This window comes from Chrysoperla carnea, chromosome 5, assembly GCF_905475395.1.
Source record: "Chrysoperla carnea chromosome 5, inChrCarn1.1, whole genome shotgun sequence".
Lineage (NCBI taxonomy): Eukaryota > Metazoa > Arthropoda > Insecta > Neuroptera > Chrysopidae > Chrysoperla > Chrysoperla carnea.
In genome coordinates, this window is record NC_058341.1 from 23,906,634 (window position 1) to 23,932,178 (window position 25,545).

At 29.8% G+C, this 25,545-nt stretch overlaps 1 protein-coding gene across 1 annotated transcript in view; it reads left to right on the plus strand.

Annotated features, from left to right (window-relative positions):
* The window catches only part of LOC123299732, a 312,737-nt gene extending 291,055 nt beyond the window's left edge, over window positions 1–21,682 (plus strand). Inside the window, exons 3-9 of the mRNA XM_044882056.1 lie at window positions 17,105–17,486; window positions 17,556–17,731; window positions 17,792–18,801; window positions 18,863–20,744; window positions 20,804–20,948; window positions 21,035–21,344; window positions 21,415–21,682. Of these exons, the coding sequence (XP_044737991.1) occupies window positions 17,105–17,486; window positions 17,556–17,731; window positions 17,792–18,801; window positions 18,863–20,744; window positions 20,804–20,948; window positions 21,035–21,344; window positions 21,415–21,426 (3,917 nt within the window). The 3' untranslated portion in view covers window positions 21,427–21,682. The remainder of the gene's footprint in view (window positions 1–17,104; window positions 17,487–17,555; window positions 17,732–17,791; window positions 18,802–18,862; window positions 20,745–20,803; window positions 20,949–21,034; window positions 21,345–21,414) is intronic.
* The last annotated feature ends 3,863 nt before the right edge of the window (window positions 21,683–25,545 follow it).

Below are 25,545 nucleotides of genomic sequence, written 5' to 3' on the forward strand. Positions count from 1 at the left end.
TAGATACCGATGGAAGCTAGGGGAAGGTGGAGTACCTTGAATCAAACAATTACATTTGTGCGTCATACAAGTCATACAACAACGAAAATTGTCTTAAAACATGCATTTTTTGTAGTTGAGAATTTAAATATTAAACAACTGTCGATAAAAACGTGTGAACCAACTTACATGATGTTTGACCTTTGTAATGTACCATGACTTACGATTTAACACACCCCCGTCGATCGTTAAAGTTTACTCTAGGGGGCAGAATCATAAAATGAGACTTTACTTACGTTTACTTGGATAGCCACAAAACACAAGGTTGTAAATGTAAAAATTAATGAATTTTAGTTTAATATAGTTACTCTTATTTCTGCCGATAAATTATAGACTATTCAAGGTCCATTTCACTCTAGGTACCACAAGATACCCTTCTATTAAAAACTAAATACATTACATAAAACTATATACCTAACGCCATATTTATATCTACTGACTAACTATTGCTTGCTTCTTGACAACTGTTGTAGAAGTAGCTTCATTGCAACTAAAGCTATTTATGTAATTGGTTTTCATGTTTGTCTGACGGCTCCATTTGTTATTTGCTACCCGCTAAATGGTATTTTGTTGTTTATAAGTGTGTTGGTTTTTTACTGCTTTTGTTGTTGCTGTTATATACCTGATTTATACTCTCTGGGCGGAGGCTGTAGGCAAAAATTCAGTTACTAAAATATCAAAGGTTATTTGAACAAATAGTTCATATTCAAAAAAGCATGAGAGACTCAGGATTATCATTCACTCCCTTTTCATTGCACCTCCTTGAAGATGGCTTGACTTTCATTACTTACAAAATAGGCTACTCCAGAATTTGCCGTAATTTATTTATGAAAGAAAAATTTTCCATGGCATTTTGTTAAGTTATCCATGACGGGCGCGGAATTTCATTTCATGCCAAAGTATACGTACAAACTCTTTAGTTGTGGCTTTGCGTTATTGTGATTTCGCCTTATTCGACAAACCTTACCTTTACACGCATAACCCCTTTAATAATTATTAAAAATAGAATAGAGCATGTTGAATATATACCATTTTCCCGCATTGATTTTACGTTTGGCTAGATTTAAGAACATCACTATGGACACTGTGGACCTCAACACAGTAAATGATCGAGGTTGTATTCCTATGGTATAATTTATTTAAGGTCTCCCTTCTTTGGCGACCTTAAGTTATCTTCAATAACTTCTGCTGATTCAAATCTAATGAGACCAATTTCAAACTATGTAATCGCACTGTGCTTGAGTTTTAAAGGAGGCGTTTCCATGGTAACGATACACTACTTTAATTATAGGATTGCATGGATGCATATATAATTGTATGGATTGCATTTATAACTTACATTGAAAATTTTATGTTATTGTCTCACAAATTTAAATAAATAATTATGATAATTTACATTTGAAAAATAATATTTGTGTAATTTGATTTCTTTTTTTCACAAATTTTAATGCATTAAGTTTAATTAATTAGTTTTTTTCAATAATGCTAATTTGACATTTCTATAATATTAACATGTAAAGAAGTGCAAATTAGCGTCCTTTGTCGCCAAAATTTTTCACTGGAAGCGCTAGCATCGATTTTATTGTAACACGAATAGTAACACAACGAATAGTAACACAAGTCGTATTCGGTTAAAAGTGTACATATGAACCCAAAGAAAAAAGTGTTCATGAATGTTTTTTTTTTCTTTTAAGTAAATTTAATTATATTTTAGAGTTTATGCTGTGAACATAACAAGTATTCCATCTCTCTTAACCTTTTTAACTTTTAAAGATTTTAAATAAAATTAACGAAGTATTATTTGTTTGAAAATTTTATGCTGAAGTGTTTATATTATTTGTTGCATTATTTATTTAATTAACACTTCAATTTTTTCTTGTCCATTTTTTTAAAATCGTTCAAGTAACTTTTGACCTAATTAGTAAATTGTGATAGAATCAAAATTATATCACGAATTTTTATAATTATTCTTGGGTAAAATATCGGCCTAGAAACTCGCACATGTGCTAGTTATCGGGTGATTTTTTATATTTGAATTGGTGCTTTAAATTTCTTCTATGTAACCAATCGAAAAGTACTAATCAGTTCGGTTTTTTTTTGTTGGTTTCACGAAATTCATTTGAAACATATACTGAAACTTTACTTTAATGGTAATTTGATCACTTTTGAAGAGCTTTTGTCATTTGAAGAGTTTACAACAACCAATAGTAATTGTTTTAATTTTTTGTTAGATGAATCTCCAGCTACAACTGATAAGATGAGCCAAAAACGATGATTTCATGAAAATTGAATAAATAAATTTTTAGGATTTTTAACAGTTATTTTTATTCTATTCTTTTAAGAACAAGAAAGTTCTAAGAAATTCTTTTACACGACAAAAAACATTAATTAAAAATTTCCAAAGGAAAGACCTTTGAAGTGGATAGAAAAACACATTACTTGACATTATCGTGTACCTACGTTTCGATAAAAGAAATTTATTAAACGATTAATAGTTTCGAAGGGGGACAATCACATTTATTGCCATATTATACGCACACACATTTTTTCACATTCGAAATCAAAGAAAAATAAATAAGAAATTCGTTTACAAATCGAACAATGAACAAAAAGTGTATATCTTGTGTATATGAGATATTTATATAGAGAAGTTATCTGACAATTTTAAGTTCACTGAAGTATCATCTTGAAATGTACGACATGACTGAATTCACTTTCACAGTATGTATTTTTCAGAACTGTAAGTACACTTTAAATGATTTTCTCTTAATATTTTTGGATATCTTCCATGTATTGTATTGGGAATATTATTAATGACGCCCAGCAGTCAATAAAGCGATGAATTATAAGCGGACTTAAATCTTAGAAAAACCGGCAGTGGTCTATGGAATGACTAGATCTGTAAAAGAGTTGGCAATTTTTAACTTTATGTTGCGTGGTACATAAGCTCCAGAGTCGATATAGACATTTTCTCTCATAGGATATATATGTAACAGAACGGCCATTTTCGGGATAGAGGGGAACGAGGAAAGAAAACAAGTAAAATTAGAAAAAAGTTTCTGGTCGTTGTTCAATAAGTTCCCTAATGACCGTATAAATGTTACGTAATGCTAGCAGACATATCCTCTCTTTCCTTCCCGACTAATATAAATCAAACTAAGTTGTCCTTTTTGGGCGTTTGGAAGATAAGGAGAGGAGGAAAATGTCTGCCAGCAGTATGTATCGTTTGTGCAATCATTAAGGAGCTTATTTGGTAAGGGGCTGGAATTATTATTAATGTCGATATATTTAACCGTTTAAGCTTGTTAACGTAGTCCTTTTATGTTATCGGTTGTCGCATAGCAAAATGACTCTCGTCAGAATCTGCAGTCTTAAAAATTACAACCTGTTTTTGTGTTTATACTATTGTATAGAAATAGTTGTAAATGTGTGGACCACTAAACTCCCTACGACATATAAGAATTTTGTCAAGTGGAAATATGATAACTACTTTAACGTAAAGATATCTAAACACGCTCTCACCCTATGAATGGTAGGTTCGTTTATTATGATACACATTTTATAAGTCTATGATAGTGTTATATAATTTATTAATCAATAAAATTTTCTAAAGGTGTTCTATAAATTATGTAAAACGGTACTCTTTCAAACAAAGTATATACATCTTTTTAACGGTTATGTATTTTTAAACTTTACTCTTTTATTGTTCAATGCGGGACAGATAAAAATCAATTATTTTTGTAAGCCATTAAAAAAGAATAAAATAATTTTTTAAATTCCGACCACCTCCGGGGTACTAATTTTATTTTTGGTTTTAACGAAATAACAATTTTATAAAAAGTCATTAAAAGAGGCGTTTAATTTACAAAATAGACAAGTTATGAATTAATTTTTTTATTTTCGGAACCCTCGTTGATAGGAAAATAATTAACCATAGTGGCCTGTGTCAATGTTAATGGATATCCAGATAAGATGGAGATCGAAATAATTCACAAATTATCATGGCAGACACCTTTTAGATCTGAAAATTCAAAAAATTCAGTTTATTTAAGCAGGGTCGCGAATTTTATCTACAACGAGCGTTGCTTAACAATCGTTTTGCTTAAAAAAGTAAACGCCATTGCATCCCCCGTTTATTTTTCTAATCTCCAATTTTGGTTCACTTTTTTAATCTCCATCAAAGTAATCGCCATTTATCGAAATAAATGTGAATGGAAATTATTTGAATGGGTAATATTCCATTTTTTAAACAATAACTATGGAAATAGAAGCTCCTTATAGCACTTTTAGTTGCTATGCATTTTTTGATAATTTAATTACTAAGCAACTACCGGTAGAAACGTGTGATCCGTGGTATATGATGTGTATTCCATGGTACAGTGTCGTGATGTATCATGAATCATATCCTAACGTACCTAGGTTCGCTTATACCGAATGAATGTGAATGTTTGTTTTTTAAATATTTCCCTTACATGCATCCATCACTATAATCTCAGCGTCCGGCAACAGCTTTAACTAGTATTTTTAATTTCTCAAGGTCATTGGGTTTATTTCTCCCACTTCTTTCACGTCCATAAAACCAGAACATCATTGTAAAATTTAGTGCATACAAGGTACATCACTTTGCGTATTTGAAACTTGTCCTCCTCCAAAATTTACGTTATGTTTAAGAGTGTAATATGGCATAAAAACTTACTCCTACCTCTTACTGATTCATAAAACAATATGCAGTGGTCCACTTGAAAACAAATTAAATTTTTTTGCTTTTTCACAAACTAAACTATACAGGCAGCCAGTCTTCAGCCTATCTGCTAAATACCCACATTCCAATATAAATTCTGTCTAATTAATTGATATATCTGCTGAGAAATTACAAAATTATTCAAATTACATTGTACTGTACATACTGCATCTCTCACTATATAACAGGTTACAAAAAGACCTACCTTTAATCTTTATTATTTTGTAGTTTGACATAAAAATTTTACACAAACATAATTTTTTTTTCAATATTAACAACTTCCAAAAGCAACAAACACAAACTAAAAAAAAACTTTTATTTCCATTCCAAGTAATTTATTATATGTAGAAAAATATTAAAATAAAATAAATTAATACTATTTATTTAATTTTATATTCCTCGATATAGTTTAATAACACTAATTAAAAGTTTAAAATAATTAATATAAGTTGTTCACAAAGTTTTATTATATAGGGTATCTACTACGATAGTATTACAGTTATATGAGTACTTTGCTATCAGTATGGGTGTACCTATGTACGTATACTTACTAGTTGGTAGTAGGTATGTAGTACCTACTACTTGTATACTGATGATGATAGAGTTATTTACTAGAACATTTCAGTTTTTGAATTAAATTTTATACTTTGTTGATTTTAAATTTAACGCGAAACATCATTTGATTTCCTGTATAAAAAGGGTGAAGATGTTTTTGTATGTATGTTATTCTTAAATAAGAAGGAAAATAATTTCCATTATATGTATACTGGAGGTATAATATTTTGAATTGCTTTTAACTTCCCAGTATAGGGAAGATAAAAAAAACATCATCAATAGTTTTTTTTTAATCGATTTAAATTTCATGGCCAATATTTTAACACCACTTTTACATTTATATCTTAACAGCTTGATACTCGGCCGATTCACTAGGTTTAAAAGTAAAAAACACCGCTAAATAACCTAAACATCTCTTGATCTTACTTATCCCCCTTTCATGGCATTGCAGGAATTGTTTTACACAGCTAAAATAAATATATCCACAATTTTTAATTTTGTTAAATGTGAAATAGTCATAATTCATTGAGTATATTAGAAAAGATGGCCATGAATTGTTTGACATTTACTATTTTATATTTTTACAGAAATCTTTAATATATGGTTCAAAATGATAATCATAGATGGAGCAATAAAATGTCAGATTATATTTCATTATTTTAATTTTTTTTAAATATATCTTCATAAATTATAGCTCATGTGTTATTCTGCTGTATGAGCTATATTGTTGAACAGTTTCATGAAAATCCATTCGGTAATTTTTGCGTGAAAGCGTAACAAACCAAAAAACAAACAAACAAACAAACATCCTAACTTTCATATTTATAATATGAAAGGATGGGTACGTGTATATATGTGTGTTTATTCATAGAAATTTTTTCCTTCCCGATTTTCCGTGAATGAAAAGTAATAGCCATGTCGCATTTTTGGCAAGTTTTGCATAATTACATCAAGATGGCGTTTGGGATAGTAGAAAGTTGTAATTATCCTGATAATATTAGGAAACTTCACTATTTTTCAACCTTTTTCCGATTGAAATCAATTTCGGAAATCGGAAATTTTCATCTTCGCCTACATTTTGTTTATTCCTATTAAATGAACTTCGAATAGGAAAATAATTTTAGACGGTATTTGAAACATTTTTGTGTACTAAACTTTACATCTCCTTACAAAATAGAAAATGATCTGAAACTAAAAGCTCGTTATATAAGACTGGCAAGAGTTTTCTCACATATATATAGGGTGCAACTTGAAAACATGGAAAAATTTAAAAACGAATAAAACAAATGAAATGATCATATTGCGTTTTCCAACTTTTCGTTGTGTTTCCTCAGTATTATCCAGAACATTCAAAGACTGATCTAGAGAAACTTTTTATTACTTTCTAAATGCTATTAAAGATTTATTAATGGACAAAAAATTTTTACCCACTAACTGTCTAGTAATTTTACTCAAAACAAACCATTTTAAGAGTACTGGTGAACTATATTGATGAGTTCAATTCTTATCCTTTAATTAAATTATCCGCCTTGCCTTAAGGATACACCTTCTAAATATGGCATACCCTGTAAGTTCGAAAACTAAACTATTAAAGCTAATTTTATACATACATATATGTTCATCTGACAAGGACTTTTGAAGTGAGAGAAATTTTATCTCTCCTTTAGTATCTACTACGAGTTATATGTATACCTTATGAGCTATATATTAATGGGATATGTTCATAGTAATATTCTCTTCAAACATTCATACAACATTAGTAAATTCACTTTTAATATAAATACATAACATTTATATACATATTTGTACCTCGTTAGGTACATGATCATACTGATGTGAGATGGTAAAGGAAGATATTATGTGTATGTTATAGGCTCAAGTGTTGTACCTTGAGATCAAACTACTTTGGATCATTCAGTTTCCTGAACGATATCGTTATCTAGAAGCAACAATTATGTGGACATAAAGCTTACTTCTCAGAAGTCAAGGATTGCCAAGCTAAGAGAATTACTTTATCCTTGTGCTTCTGTTGTCAAGTAAAATACAAATAAAATTTCTTAGTGCAAAATTTAAACATGTTTGCTTTTACTGTTTAATTTATTTAAAAGTTGACTATTGTGTTTAATGTATTTTACCTAAATCTTTGTTTAGTGATGGCCATTTTGTGATGCCATATTTCAATTATAAACATGACGTAAAGCGATGCATGATAAAGACGAACCGTCATGTACCTTAGAGCCAACCAACGAACTGCACTACTGATCGATGATTCTGCGTATAAACTTGTCATTACACACAAATGCATAAAATAACATAACTACAACAGTCAATTAAAAACAGTTCAAGCTTTTATTGGACACTCAGTTGAGCATAGAGAATGCTCAATAGAAAAATTGGCAGAGTGTTTAATGGTTCGCTCTGTTTTCCTAAGTTCAAAATGGTCTGAATACATGATTTAAAACAACATGGGTGTCAAATTTATACTTATTTTCGAACCTATTAAAAAATTTATTATTTCCCATTTTGATAAAAATCACTTTCATAGGCTATTTTGATCTGTAGGCAACAAAAATCCAGGCAAATTTGATGTCCAATTTATAGTTTTTAAAATAAAGTTCTGTACATATGTTAAGGAAATCAAATTCAGAAATTTAGTATGACGGTGTTTAGTATGACAACACTACAGTTTTGGCATCAAATACAATTGAATTTCTGTTTTTAACCCTGGAAAGTAGTCTTTTTACTAGATTTTCAACAACACCGAAATAAAATAAAAAAGTTATTTTTACTTTATTCGAAAATAATTACACTTGGACAACCATTCTACTGCCTATTTTTGGATAAAATACCTCTATTTTAATATAAATGGCTGTTCAGTTTATATCAATGTATGCCGAGAAACACCGAATAATTCATGGTCCAATTGACTCTTGGTACTGAAATCCTACCTATTATTAAAAAACTGTGATCCTAGGTACGACACTCGCCCCTACCATTAAAGTTACAGTAGAGTTGATGGTGTTTGTATGTAATTTATTCACAATTACTTATATAATACCTAGGAATAATAGATAGATAGTTCAATAGGTACTACATATATACATTAATAGTTACCGTGTAATAAGATTTATAGTATAGATAAGATACTCTTTGTCTATTGACACCTAATATTTTTTTCAATGTTAAAAATAGCTTTTAATTATATTTTAAAAAGCTGTTTGTGAAGTTTTTGTAAACAAAATGAACATTAAAATCCCAACGCATATCAAAAATTACATTATTACAGGTTTATTTTAATTAATCTAACGTCGAACAAAAGTTTTAAGTTATTAATTTACAATTTGCTTGCAAACATTATTTCAATATTTTTTCTATTTCTATTAATATAAATTTTTCCTATAAAATAAATTTAGTTCTTTAAAAAGTATATTCAAATAACGCTTGAAAAAAGTCTTCTTCTTTAATTGTTCTAGAAATCTATTAAACCATCCATGGGCAAACGTGGCTTAGAGAAGCCACTCAGGCTTCTGTAACTAACATACGAGTAAGACGGTGATACCTTAAATAGTATCAACCAATAATACAAGTAAGACAGAGAGACAACATTTTTTTTCTACCTATCTCATTACTATTAGAGAAACTGAGATAGGTAGAAGAGTCGTATACCTGTCTCGCTTCCTCTTCTAGGAGCAATGCGGACTTGCATAAAGAGATACACAATAAACTTTATGGCACGCAATAAACTTATAACAATGGTGGCTTTGACTAAAAATAATTCGCCCACGCCTGAATTAAACTAATGAGTGCTGGAATTAGTGAGTGTCGCAAAATTCATGGTTTTTTAGCTTTGATCTCTTTGTGGTTTTTAACATATTTTAATGAGAGAGAGACCGCGTTCTTGGCTTATTTATATACACTCTCTATTTTTATATCTGTCAGGGACTCTCGGAAAACTATATCCTGCCTCGGAGATGTATAATCATCCACTCAGGAATAATTTATTTTGACAAGAAAGACCAAGAAATCAAATTCAATTTTTTTTTCTCAATATGGGTAATTTTTTGGTCATTCGAGTTTTGTAATAAATATTATCTGATTCAAGTTATTTTCTCGGTGTACTGATAAGTAGAGATTTATTTGTAAAAGGATTCTTTCAATAAATATCTTAAATATTACGAACTGTACTAATTTCCTTTCTTTGAGATTGCATTTAAATGAAACCAACAAATGAAAATAAATAATGTTAAAATCTGTACAGTATTAAAATATAATATCAATAGACTTTATTCTTATATTAATTTAACATATTATGAAAATGTTGATATTAATAATATTAATAAATAAATGAAGAAAAACATTTGTTTTTTATACGTATTTCTTATGTTAATTGTATAAAAGAATGAATTTGTGTACAGTTAAGCTCAAAGCTCAAGATATTTACTAATTTAATGTTAAAAGTATAACAAATATTATCATGCTATTATTAACATAACAGTCCGAATATTGACTAATGTTTTGGCATGAAACATCCTCAGAAGCTCTAGGATCAAACTCATTGTTAAAATATATTAATTTTAATCAATTACTTTATAACTAACAATATTGCATTATTAGGCCAGGCTAATCATGTGACCACGTTTCTGTTTTCAACAAAGACTCTTAGTATTTCGAGGTGATAAAAAAAAGAGCGTTAAGTACTATAATTAAAATCCGAGGTATTTTGAACCGAATCAATCTATGAATCTAATTGAGTAAAATTGTACATCAATAGAACTTAGGCGTATTAAAAAGGCATGGAATTCTACTTCTGTGCCACGCTGACATTGTTTGCTTCATGTGTTAGCCACAAAGACTCTCAACATGTGTTTCTTCTATTTTAAACTCGTTATCGTAATAATTAACAAATAAGCATATTTATAGACTTTATACTTTTAGGAAATTAATTCGCAACTAGCATTCAAAAGATAGTTTGCACCAAAAAGAACGAAAACTTCATATCTCTTTTTCTATCAACCATTGCTAACCACAGTTTAAAACAATGTGAAAATAATACCTGAAGAGATATAAATCTTTTAGGGGGTTAGTAACTGATATTATTTTCCCTGAATCTGACATAAAATTGAATATAAATATTTGTTTCGATTTTCTTAAGGCTGCTTTTGATAAAATTCGGCAAAAATGGGACAATATTTTGTATTCGATTTTATTGAAAACCAATTTTTTCAATTTCAATTATTTTGACCGAAAATTATGACCATTTTAATATACGATGTACGAATTTAAAGACCAAATTGTTATTTTTATTAATTTTGAATATTTCGGCATCCAGATCTGTTACCGACAAATTTTTTTAGCCTTGTAGTGAGCACTAAGTAAGTAGGACCTTTTTTTTTAAGATTTCGTACTTTTATCAGTAGTCTTTCGTAAGTAAGAATTAAGCTGTAAGATATACCAACATTTTCACACCAACGGACTATTATGGTGTCATATATTATATGATGGTTACTCGTTTTGTCTGAGAGTTAGTACTCTGCGGTTAAATTTAAGTAATAGAAATGTCGCCGTTAATGCCAACCAAACATAACACAACATACATATAATATGTAGGACTATCATACATTATCTACTCTCAAAGATCATAATGACTTTAATAAATTCTTAGATTAACGCACTGCTAATGTGTTCCGGTATTATACACAGTTTCATAAATTTTCCTCTCTCGTAATTTCCCTTTCTCTTACTTTCCTCCTTTCCCCATATTTACCATCACCAATTTTATCATATTTCTTCATGCTATATGTACAGATATATTATTAGCCTAGGTGTCGTTGGCGCTACTAACAAAATTTTGGTATAAGTGTTTTTAAAATCACTTCATTAGTCCATTTCCGGTTGTCCGTCTGTCACGATAACTCAAAAACGAAAAGAAATAAAAAGTTGTAATTTTTAAAGCGTGCTCAGGACGTAAATAGTGACTTTGAATTTGTGAATGAGCAACATGGTCAATTGGGTCTTGGGTCCGTAGGACCTATCTTCTAAACCGTTAGAGGTAGAACAAAATATTAAATGTAAAAAATGATTTTTAAACAAAATTAACAACTTTTGTATGAAACATTTTTTCGTAAACATCACTGTTTACTGGTTAGGGCGCAAATTAGGTGCAAATTGGATAGTATGAATTATATGGGCATATCAGTTATGTATGTGTGACATGCATGTATGTGTAATATGACAGTATAGTCTATACATGTCTTTACATGGTATTTCAAAAATTAACTCAATTGTTTGTTTTATTGAGTCAATTGTTTGTTTTCACTTGTTTATTATGTATTTTATTGTAATGGATTTTTACAAGGGGCATGATGGTTAGTTTTCAGAATTATATTCCTGGAATTTCTCTAAGGACACTTTTAACTGGAGTCTTAAAGCTCATTTCAAATTGTTTTAACGTGAAAGCGCCCATATTACCTTGACTGCATGATACATGTTTGTATGTGTGTATGTACGTATGCATGTTATTTTAGAATTAAATTAAATAATGAGTAGAAATTAAATGAAAATATTATTATTTGCTGTAAACAATTTTATGTTATTTTAAATCTGTATAATTCTTCTACTTTTAAGAGATCTTTTGAAAAAAAAATATATTATTAAAATTTGTTTTTATAAAAAATTTTATGCGAAGTATAGAGAATTAATTTATTTAAGAATATTTATAAAATTCATTTAAAAGTATAAAAGTAAAAGATTTCATAAACAAATCCGTTATTTTAGATTTAAATCATAATGTTAATTTTTTGCTGGAACCGACGGCGACGGAAGTTTTTAGTATCGTTTAAATAGCTGAGAAGACAGTAAATTTTACATGCATTGACCCTCAAAATCGTGAACTTTGCAGCTGATTATCATGCTATCTAAACGACCTAACAAATGGAATAATTTACTCTGTGTTCAAACAATATTTTTTGGTTCATAATTAAATCTAATACGATCGTAATCATAATTAGAAGATTCCACGGCCCTTTGATTACTTACTAACGAAGCCATTCCTGTCACCACTCAGTTTCCGGTTAACTACAACATCCACTAGGCCTAGACCAGGAGTTGGACTAGACCATGCTATTTCTTTTGAGGAATGTATTTTAAGGTTTATGAAAATCAATACTCGAGAGGCATTTTTTTTCAGTGCTACAGACACAAAATTCTGTATTTTCTGGCATTTGAAATGTAATTATATTGTGTTATCGAAATTTCTCAATACTCGAACAGTGCTTCTCGAACGTCCAAAAAGTCCATGTTATTGAAATCGAATACTGTTTTTTTATGAAATATAAGCCAAAGTCTAGTAGTATTTCTCGTAGATGTACACCTGGATTGTTATTTCTTAAAAATTTGATCAATCTTCTTAATGAACGAAATAAAATTTGCATAAATTCAACAAGAAAAAAACAATAGCAGTAGTAAAAAAATTTTAATTAAAAAAATGTATTTATTATGGAAGTAAGATCACGGCACCTTAAAAAGTTGTAACTCTAAAAGCTGTAAAAAATTGTGAAAGCTTCATTTTTTTTAAATCAAATTCAGACTCCATTTACGCGGCTACCGACCGAAAGTCGTGATATCACTGTATTGTATTATAAATGCGTTAAATTGCTAATAGATACGCGAGTGGAGTTCGAAGTACAAATGATATGAGTTCCTATATCTCTCAATTGTGAAATTGACAACCAAAGTCGAGTTGTAGACGCTATTTTTGTTTACGAATGGAGAGTTAGTGGTCTCTTTCTTCACGATTTTTCTTTCAATGGCAAACTGTACCTTTGGCACGGTAGAATGGTAAAAGAAATTAGAAAACCGTGCAGAAGGAGAGTACTTATTTTTTCATGAGTAGAGAAATATTATGACCCTAATACTATCCTTTTTATTAAATCCGGTACCATGTTCGCATATCCTTAAGACACACTAAGCATGCGTCGAAAAAACAAACCTACACACATTTTAACATAAAACACAACCCACATACACGTGTACAAAAAAATATTGTATAATAGAAACTGATTAAATTTTCCATCATCAAAATAAAGTTGAAAAAAAAGTTTTCACATTAAAAAAATTGAAAATGACTGACTGTCGTTCTTTCGTCTATTTACATAATAATTTTACTTTATTTTTCTTTCTGTTTTTCTTTTTCTTAATGTTACTTTCATCTCTTTTGTATGTGACGATTTATTTGTTTCAAAAACCGCATATAATTTTTTATACTTTGACTCTCATCTATACGGCTGAATATTAAATTTAACAACTTTAGAATATACATATTAAGACTACTACTTGAAACCGTGGCCCCACTTTACAAGAGTTATTAAGCTTGTATGGAAGTAAATCATCGTAGATTTGCTTTATCATTTTTCGTACATCTTGTCTTCGCTTGTCCGATTTTTGTTCAATATTCTATATTCTCTTAAGGTAATTGTAAACCTACAGTATTGTTAAAAAGTTTTGGTTAATTGCACGGTACATACATATAAACCAAATACATGCTTTGTTGTCAAGTAATGAGTTATTTTTGGCTTTACAATACCACGCAACTACAAAAATATATAATATATTGTAAGAAAATGATGCTTATTAATTTGATAATATAGATATCGCTCTTCAATCATCAATACTCTAACTATAGGCGTCTCTGTTCATCAAATGTAGGATCTTCGATGAACTCATAATTAAATTAAAATTTTGTTTTTATATCATCGACAACCTTATATTTTTATGTTATTATTATAAACTACAAGATTGTCTAAATATTTTAGATAGTTTTTTATCACACTCTCTAGATTTTTGATACAGAAATATCAAATTGAAAAGGATAACCTACATGATTCATCATTTTTCAGCAAACTTATGACCTAAAAACTTTTGTGATTTTTGGAAACTTCGTTAATAAAAAGATAAATTCATAAAGTTTTATTAAAATCCCTAGTATATTCCAATCCTTGCATATCTCCTTAATATCTGTACTTTCACTTGACATTATTTCATTTTGTTTTAAAACGTGCCTTTTTTTAATTTCAGTGGCAATGTTTGGGTATTCAGTCAGATTTTCAGTCAGTTAGTTCATCGTCCATCCGCCAACCTCTATTCTTCTATCATACATAAATATAAAAAACCAAGTACCATTTGTTAGTACTGGTCTTAATACGTATAAAACTACCGTACTTTATGAAATTAATAGCAATTGGTACAAAAATTTTGGTTAATATTTTTAGGGTTTTTTAATATAAGCTTTGTGGACTTACAGGTACCACGGAAGCTGGATTGAAGTCGAAAGTTGCAAGACATAATGTCCGACCTGTATACGGTCATTTTTGCTCTAGAAAATTATTTTAAATTAAATTAAAAAACTGAAATATGTTATAATGCAGTGCCTACTTTTTTCTTTTATTTTACTTCTCTCTAGGTAGAAGCAGTTTTTATTTTCTTACGGCACTAAATTCTAATATAGCTTTTATATTTTATTAATACCACCAACTTGTTCCTTTCTGTATTAAAGCTATAAAGTTGACTATGAATTTTAATTATTTTAAATACATGTCTTATATATCAGTTTTCAAGATTTAACGTTAATAGTAGGCCAAATGTCTAATGTGAGCGATCTTTGGTTTATTTTGACTGATGTAGCGCCCGGATATTTTGCAATATTTGAATGGGTTGAAATAAATTATTTTTTTCGTTCGTAAGATTGAACATCATTCACGAAACCACTTATACCTTTTATGTACAGTGTGTCGCATTTAACATGAAGACACCCTCATATTTGGGAATATCAATTAGAAAGAAATCTTTCACAGTCATATAGGGTGATGGGTCACATTTTTGAAGATACTTAATCAAAATCTGAACTTTAAACTCAACCTAACTCAGTAAAACTAAATTAAACTAAACTCAGTAAACGTGATTGAGAATTATTAGAGAACCTAGGTTTTAAATATTTTTTGGAGGGATTCTAACAATCAATGAGCGTCCAAATCAGAGTACAGATTCATTTTTTGGGCTTGAGACAAGTCTTACAGTTTATTTTAAACGTATTTACTACTTATAAAACGTAACAATGGTTTTCATATCTATGATTTATAATAAATAAAATGATTCATCAATGTTAAACATACCTAATCACAACTTTCGAATGAAAGGTACTTCAGCGAAGTTGCACTTATTCAAGTTTAATCACTTTGCATTAATAACGACTACAACTAAACCGATAACTATGAATAGTGAACTTTTGAAATACATTGTAAATAAATGATATACTTTGACAGCTGTGTACACATAATAACGCACCTAAATACCTACTTCTCCAGTTACAATGAGTTAGGAACGTATGACATATAAAAGTCAACCTCTCTTCATGTACTCCGTACTCAGAAAAATCGCTCATTCCTTAAATAACATGAACCAAAAAGTCAACATTTTTTGTTTTTAATCAGATCATATTTTTAGAATTGTAAATTTTTGTTATTGATTTTTTGGGAGTTAATTATGGCAAGAAAATTTTTGACATAAAATAAAATATTAAAACAGTTTTATAATATCTGACTGTCCATAGAATCACTGCGCATCTTGAATATTGTCAAAATGAAAATTAAAAAAACTTAAATACTTTTACCAATATCTAATTAGTTACAAAAGCGTGATTTCTTAGTTTTTTAAACTTTTACTTATTTTTATGACCATAATCACAATCTCAACTTTCTCTTGATCACAATGGTAAGACAAATGTTTGAAATTTTATGAATTTAACGTTACAAAGATTCAATATTTTTGATCACAAGTGTATTATAAATTTAACGCGTCACACATAACAAACCTTTCTTATTATTATTAAACACAACACACGTCGAAATAGAAAAGAGTTATAGTTGACATTTAACCCTAAAGTTCGAGCATAAATGTATATTGTTATTTGTTAAGTTTATAGCACAATTTAAGTACGCTATTATATATGCAAATAGGTGGAATATACTAAATAACCCACTAATTTTGGTATTCACTTCACGAATTATCCAGTTTTATACCTAAATAACACATAAAGTTTAGTTAGATACATTGTATATAAATTTAGTTTTACGAAATAAAATGAAAATTTGAAAATGTTTATTAGTTATCCACAGTTATGTTCACAGATTTCTCTAATATTATTCAAGTAGGAACTAATTTTCTATCAATAATTTATTCTTAAATCAGCGAATATTGGATAATTGGTTTTAAATTTTGTATTACATATTATGTTCGATCAACGAACTTACATGATTATGTAATTTGACTCGAACAGATCGATCATAAAATTGATTAGGTAGATTTTTCAGAATATGTAATTTTTACACAGGCTATTTGGTTATTAGATGCCTTTTTAAAAAGATTATATTGATCTAAATTGAAACAAATTGAATCATGTTAAAATTGGATAAAAGTGGGCGATTTTCTGTAGATACTGCAGGTTCTAGCTTTTTCACATTTTCGTTCATATAATTGAGTTTATTTCTTTAATGTTTAGGCAATGAATAACTTCTTTTATGAATAATATATGCTCGAAATTCTAACAACGCACATATTTTTTCGTATAGTTTGGAATAATTAAAATAAGTTTAAAATTTTATAAGAACTTAAACATGTATAAGATGGAAAGTATTATTATTCAAATATATTTCGACCAAAAATAAGTTTGGTCGAAAGTTGCAAACTAAAATTGGCAAATATATTTTTCTTTTACAGATTGCCTTCATTTACAATTGTATCGTGACTCAAAAGATCGTTACAAACAAGGACAAACAAAAGCATCACTGTCCCTTCAACATTTTTTGGGAATTGAATCTGGTTTCACATTAGATAAAGAAAGTAATACAATAGCAATTATTTGCCAAGATGTGATTGTTGTATTAGCATTTGATACCAGAGAACGACTGATACAATGGCAGGTGAAAATATCAACGAATTTGGGTGAAGATTTGCAGTATTTAATATTAATTTCAACTGCTCCGTCAAAGGCGAAATTACCAAGTGGACCAGCCAGAATGCATGTGCAAGATTATAAATTTTGTTTAACTACTGGTGTTCCACCACGGTTAGCTGGTGTTTGGGAAATTGGCCATTTAAGGTAATGGAAAATATCTTGTAATGCTTAAAGGAATAGAAATCGACATTTAAAATTGGTTTTTGTTTACAGGCGTTATGGTGTTGTGGAAGGTAGATTTTGTTTTGAAGGAGGTTCTAGATGTGGTAAAGGTGAAGGTTTATATGTTTTGGTCACAGATCTAGGAGGTGAAATTACACAAACATTACAATTAGCCGTTCAAGGAAAATTATCTACTAAGAGGCGTCCAGTTTCCCGAAAAATGTCAGGTATAATTAAAGTTAAATAATACATAATGAATAATACCTAATAATAAATTTTATTTGCAGCTATGGATAGTCCTCGAAAACAGTTGCATCCACGTTCAGAAACAAGAAATAGTGATATTAGTTGCTTGGACGCGTTCAATACTAATCAACAGCTTTCAAATGTTATAAATAATCCAAATGCGGATATGTCCAGAAGCTTGTACTCACATGATGATTCATGCCAGTGTCACACTTCGTTACATGCTTGCATGCAACACAATGATGACTTAATCTGCGCGTGTCATCGAACTAGTTCACCATTCAATTGGTCCACTGAATCTCACAGTGGAGTCCATCAACATTCAAATGCCGATTTAGATTCCAATTATGGCTGTGGTGATACTGTATCTGTGAGTGAAATGCATGATATTGTTCACAGTGAAACTTGGATAGCATCAGACAATCATGGTCGTAATGAGTTAGGCCAGCCTTCGTTAGAAAGATGTATGAGTTGTATTTCAAAATTAGGTGCACCATCAATGTCTCGTTCATCAACAGCCACAGTTAGTGGTACACCTTGTACCAACGGTCCACTTTTTAATCCAGCTTGGACAATGGAAAATTCACAGGTACCAACTTGTACTCATCGTGCGCCCCCAATAGGGAATACGAGTGATAGAATGTCTGTATGTTCATCACATGGAAGCAGCAGTGGAAATTCAGAATATTCTGTCCCAAGGCAATGTTTACATGGAAATGATACAACTAGGAATATTTCTTCACCAACACCACCTAGTGTTCCACCTAAAAGTCCGAAAAATATTCAACACCCACTGACACTAGCAACAACTGTACAGCCATGCCAATGTCCACCTTCACGTCCGCCGAAACCACCACAGTTATCGAATTCAGCAAATAATTCTCCAATTAAAAAGAAAATTCGGAAATTACCAATGCCACTGCCTATTACTACACCTTTAAAGCCTGCTAATCCAACCTGTTCATGTCAATTTGGAAATATTCAAGAAAGTATTAATCAACATGTAGGACCTTATGAAAATTACGATATACCAAAAACACCTTTATTAGTTGTAAGTAAATTAAGATTCATGTCCAGGCTGATATATTTTAACTTTTTGTTTTTATTTTAAGGAACCAAAAAATAATGAATCTGTAGTAGTTCACCAACCGTCGTCTAGCATTAACCCGGAAGAAAATTATGATACACCAAAGAAAATAATGGAATGCTTAGCTTCTGATCAACAGGGTATGAATAACACTTTGCCATCCGTTCAAACGATGAGTATTCGAAAACCATGTGGATGTATTTTGAAATTTAACAAAAAGACAATGCCATTAACTGAATCAAAATTACTTGAACATCCTGACGAAGCACGCAGTGATTGTCCATGTCGGCGTGTTACACCAATGTGTTGGCCAGGAAATTGGATGACAATACCATATTGTCGTCGTGGAAATGGAATGGAGAATACCAGTTTGCCAATCACAAATCAAATAGTGCCTGAGAATAAATCGGAAACAATGGCAATTTATGCCACAGTAGATAAATCAAAGAAAACAAATCGTAAACCTCAAGAATTATGTATGTGTCCTGAAAATGGTGGAAACTATGCTAACATAGAACCACTACTTCCACCTAAAGAAAATAAAGAAAATATATCCAATACTACACCAACAACACCAGCAGCTTCTTTTGAAAATTACGAAAATATAGATTTTGCTCAATCTTTAGAACATTATGAAAATGCAAAACAGTTACTTCAAAAAGCTGGTATCACACAGGAAGAGTTAGACCGTTTAGAAATAGAAATGAAACCAGATAATCAGCAACATGCCACAAATATTTCTGGTCCTAAATTATGTCATAAATGTGGCCATGCTAGCACGAAAGTTTTAGAAAACGAATCTTTACAGTCCGAATTAGAAATATCTCAAGGTGCAAGCATGGATAAACTAGACGATTACTTAATGATGGAGCCTGGTAAAAGCAATCAACCACCACCCGAAAGTGTACAAAAACCTCAACCAGAACAACACCCGTTCCCTGGATATATACCAATGTCTCCAATTACTAATACGAATAATGACAAAGTTGAAAATAGTGATTTGCTGAAACATTGCGTCAATCGGTTGTTAGGAGAAAAATCATCCAGTAATCCCAGTTTAGTGGGCCCTCCTGTGGATCGAAGTAGAAAAAGGTCGGAATCTGATATGCGAATATCAGGTGCCGCTATGTTAATGCATCACCATGTTGGAAATAGTCCGTATAATAGAAAACAAATTATGGATTCAAGTGATTGTATAGAAAGTTGTCGAAAATCTTCTCTTATTGCTCGTAAACGTTCAAGTTCGGCGGATTCTAGTCGATATGTAGAGGAAGATCCAGACGATTTAGATAATAGCTTAACTACTAGTCGTACAACTTCCCCTTCCACTGAGACGTTGCGGAAATCATCGTTGTCCTCATTAACGAATAACGATTCTACTCAAATAGAGCATAGACTTTCGTCCCCTTGTTTACATCAAGAAACCGAGCCTTGTTATAGTGAAGAATACTGTCGAAAACTTAGTATAGACGTTAATTCAAATGAGACTGAAGGTGAAGATAATAGTAGTTTAACCAGTGATTCTTTGCGAACACAAGTTACATCTCACCCACAAACAGTTAATATAAGAAGATCGTCTAGTGTTCCATGTAAATCAGGACAAAATAGAGATTCAAGCAGCTCCAATGATTCAGGTGTATCGACCGGTTCATTAAAACATCGAGGGGCTGATTTTGCAGAGTTTGAATTGCCGTTAACTACATCGATGTCAAGTCGACGACATCATCATTATGCACAACGACTTATGATTGCTCCAACAAACTGCCTACACTCATCATTGCCAAGAAGATCGAAATCTTCAGACCCTCTCAGGGAATTAACGTTCCAATTCCAAAAAATTAAAATTCCGGCCAAATCTTCTTCAGCCGAGGCAGAAGTTCCAATTTTCTCAACCAAAGGCTTAAAAGGTAAGAAACACAAATTACATTTTTTAAATTGAAATATATCTAAAATACAAATATTTCAGGTTTCAGTAGTCCTGCTGATAGTAGTTCGATGGGACCACCATATATCGATTCTCGCAGCACCAGTAGTGGTACTTCAGATATGTCAGATTATATAGAAACTTTATCCCTGTCTTCCCACAGCTCGTCTGATGCAGCAGATCTCAGGTAATATTTTTGTGTTAAATTTGAGCATCAATTTGATATCTTTATTTATATATTTATATATTTATTTATTTTGTTTTTTGTTTTAGACTAATTAGACAGCCAACAACAACATTAAGACCACGATCCGGAAAAGAATATCATAGTTTAGATCGTTCAATATTAGTAGGGCAACATGGACTTATATTAGATGGAACAATGAAACTGCAAGCTTGCGGTACAACCCGCGGCCATGGAATTTCAAGAGATCCAAATGCTTCGTACGCCAATATAACTCCAGTTCCTGAAAAATCGGAGTCACCGAGTCCTGGTTATATGAGTGGTTCATCCCCGGGACAAGAAACTGCAACTACAGTCCCGCAAACACTCCTACCAGGTGCATCTCACTTCAGTTTTCAGGTAGGAATCATTTATTTGTATCAAAACGAAAACACTTTTTGATTTTAACAAGCTCACTTTATACTTTCAGAAAACCCAATAAATTCGGTTCTTACAAATCAGAAGAAAATTACAACGAATCAATAAAAATTTTTTTATTAATATTACCACAATTTTGAAAAATTCTAGTCAAAGCTAAAAAGAAAAACATTTAAAATCGTAGATAATTTTAATAAAATAGCTTTTAATTTAAATTTTATTTAACATAAACCAGCGGCCTACTTTTAAAACAATGAGCTCGTCGTTCTTACGACAAATTGAAGCACCCCGAGATTTAAATAAAAACACGCCATATAATTTAAAACTCTAATTATATAAAAATATAGCATATTTTTTCAATTGAACAACAATTTTATATATATTTAGTAATATTATGACTGTTTTTTAGCAGTTTAAAATATTTTTTTCAAATTGTAAATACTTATGAAAATAATAAAAAACCAATTGTATAAATTTTTCTAAGTAATATAATTAATATATTTTGCATTGTCGCAAAAATTTAACCTAAAAACAAGGCAATACTTTACCATATAAATATGTTAATTTTTTTTTGTGTTAAACTAAAAAATATTATAATTCAAGATGTAATATATTATACATAATTATTACGATATTCGATAAAGAATTTCTTAATAGAATATGAATTTAAAGATATTTTAAATGAATTATCATAATACTTTTTTTCAAATTATTTTAGACAATTATAATTCTTTTTCAAATATAAATTATCATACTTTATTTAAAATATCAAGACAGATGTAATTAATGAATTCATTATTTAACTTGAAATTAGATCATACTTAGTGTATAACTAGTCTTTGTAAAAATGGCGACTGATTAATTAAAAAAAAATGTTCTACTTAGATTAAATGTGTGGGAGTAGAAGGGATTATTTTAAATGATGGGACTGAGAAAATTTTCAAGAGGTTCTAAAAATTTTGAATGGTGTAGTTTTCGTAGAATAGATCTCAATATTTAAAGGGTAAGAAGATGCATTCAAGAGTGCTACTAATTTACGAATATTTATTTTTTTACAGTTGATTTACGATTCTCTTTTTTGAAGGGTTTGGAAATTATTTGAAGTAGATTAACAGTTTCGTATCGTACTAACAGCACATCTTGAATGTATTTGAAGGGTTATTTATCATTTTGGGTTTCGGGAAATTTAAAAACTTAAATATTAAAAATTTTAAAAATAAATAAATTGATCACGTGTTAAAATTTATATAAAAAAAAAGATACATTTTGTGAATTAAAATTTTAAACTCTGTTTGCAATATTTGATTTAAAAATAAAAAAACTCCACACTAAAAATGACATTTCGTCACCAATATGGCGGCTACGCAATACGAAATTAAAAGTATTTTAATTTTTTTATTTAAAAAATAGGTTATACTTCTATTTATTTATATTTTATGTAGCTTTTTTTCAAAAAGATGAATTTTCACTGTCAATTCTCTGTCAACTTAACAATGCCATCCAGATAAGCATTGTATTGTTTCAGTGTCTGTAGAGCAGGCATGGGCGAGTTATTATAAGTCGAAGCCACCATTGTTATAACTTTATTGTGTGTCTCTTTATCCGCAAGTCCGCATTGCTCATAGAGGAGGAAGCGAGACGGGTATACGAGTTCTACCCATCTCAGTTTCTCTCATAGTAATGAGATGGGTAGAAAAAAAATGTTGTCTCTCCATATTTTAGGTTGTCACTGTCTTACTCGTATATTAAGTTAGGAGTCCGAGGGACTTCTGTAAGTCACGTTTACCCATGCCTGATTTAGACTATAGGTTCTCAAACTTATTTCGTCTACCGCCCACTTCGAGAATCAATTATTTTTAGTGCCCCCTATATGTAATTTTTACCCAATATTTTATGTTTAAATATGGGCAAATATATTAATATAAAATTACAAATTAGCCGTACCGTCTCCTGTAGGCTTGGTTCAGTTGTGAGACTGGCTAAGTGGAAGATTCAAGGAAAAGTAGATCACATCGTCCTGTTTTCAATAGTATTCTTGATAGACATAATATCTGATTCCACAATAAATTCCGGCTTCCAATTTGAAATTATTCACGCAAATTAAAACTTTTTGATTAATCGTTACATAAAATATTTCATTCACTTTTTTGTACAAAGTAACAATTCCAACAGTCATGATTCTTTAAAAAATTTTATCGAATGCCTGACATAATGGTCAGACGATTATGATAAATAAGACACTAAGCTCATATCCATGACTTGCTTAAAGTACTATTTATTATTAGTATGTTATAATTATAGTTTTATTTTATTTAAAAATATTTTACACCAATATGTAATCATTTTTAATATTGCATACATTTTCCTTATAATTAAAATCTAAAATAAAATTAATAAATTAATAAAAGCAGTGCTCAAATTGTATAAAAACTGAATATTACAGTATTTATATTTGTGCAGCTAAAAAACTAAATAAGCAATCTATCTTTAAAAAAAAAATTATAAAAATATATTATATATTATTATACTTTATTTGTAAACTATATCAACTAATGTATCTTGAAAATAAATCTTGATCTATTTATAATTGTGTATCTGTATGTATACAAACCTACTTTGCTTCCTCCCGAAAATGTAACTTATTACTTATCTACCTTTTCTACTATGGCCGAAAAGTCACAGGTTTCTGAATGGAATAGATGTGAATTTAAAATCAGTTGGGAGTTTAATAGACAATTTTTAATGGGTAAGTTTTTAATGTTTTTCTATCATTTATCTAAATTGTTAGATTCTATATTTTATCAGTAAATTCCGCCTTTTAACAATTTCGCAATTGCAAAATTTGCAATTTTGCCCCTTTAAGTTTTATAATTAAAAACTTTATTTTAACTTGAAATATGTTAAAAAGTGTTATATAGTTTTAAAGTAATTGGCCCAGAAACGCCGTTGGAGATGGTTTCAGGCTCTCAGAAGAACTGTGCTTCAGCAGGAACTTTTTGAAGTTTGCCATTTTAGGCAAAATTTTAAAAGTAAGTCTATCGTTTGTTGAGATGCCATGCGTTTGTATTTTTACAAATTCAAACAAAGTTTTATTCTTACCATAATGGAAATAGAAGTTATCTATATCCGATTTTGAGAGTAAATTTTCAAAAATTTCAGTAATTTCGATCTTAAAATGTCGTTGAAGTTTCAAATGTCGAAAACGGTGTTATTTTACAAGGGCACCATATTTTTCGACCGTTTCGATGTTTGCAACCTGCCTGTGATTTGTTATTCACTACCAAATTAACCTTTATCAACTTTTCAAAAAGCAGATCAAGGAATCATGCAATTTTTATTTCTTCATATTACCATCTTGCTTTTGAATTACTATTTATCATCGTGTACAAGAATTTAAACATATTATAAGTATAGTGGTAATGATCAATTCTATTAAACTAAGATGCAACTCGTCGCTATCTACTATCAACATTAACTATACTTTTCTTGTCACAAAAATAAGTAAATATCAACGATACGAGAAAGAAGATTATCAAAGAAGTTAAGTTGTTGATATATTTCATGAAAATGAGATAAAGAAAGATTCTATATATCTTTTACCCATCTTTTTATGTCTAAAAAGATGGTTTTTATGTCTAAAAAGAAAAAGAAATTCAATGCAGATGATGTTGACGATGATGAGACAGATATAGAAGGTAGACATTTCCATAGATAAGAGTATTATGATTACTCTTATACAATTTTCATCTACTGTTATTCTCTTTTACGAACTAAAAAAAAAGAAGATAATTTCATCATATTAATAGTATTTCATATTCTCTGTCAGATAACATATAATATAGAACAGGAAATATAAAATATTTAATTACTTTGATTATATCAACATAATGTAAAAGTGAGGTTAGAAAATCTACCTTTCTTTTGTTAAAATGACTATGCAATTATTAAACTTTCAAATTATATTAATTTTGAAAACTTTTACACAAACGTGAATTCTAGTACGATGAAAGTTGAGACATATTTATAATTGTCTTAACACGATATATTTGAAAATGATAAAGTGAACTCATTTATTTTTCCCTATTTTCGCTACTAACTGCTAAGAAGGAATAGTTTTCAAGTCTCTATTTGAATATTAACGTCTGTCCAATAGTTGCGACAGATACTCTTAATTAAGCGACTG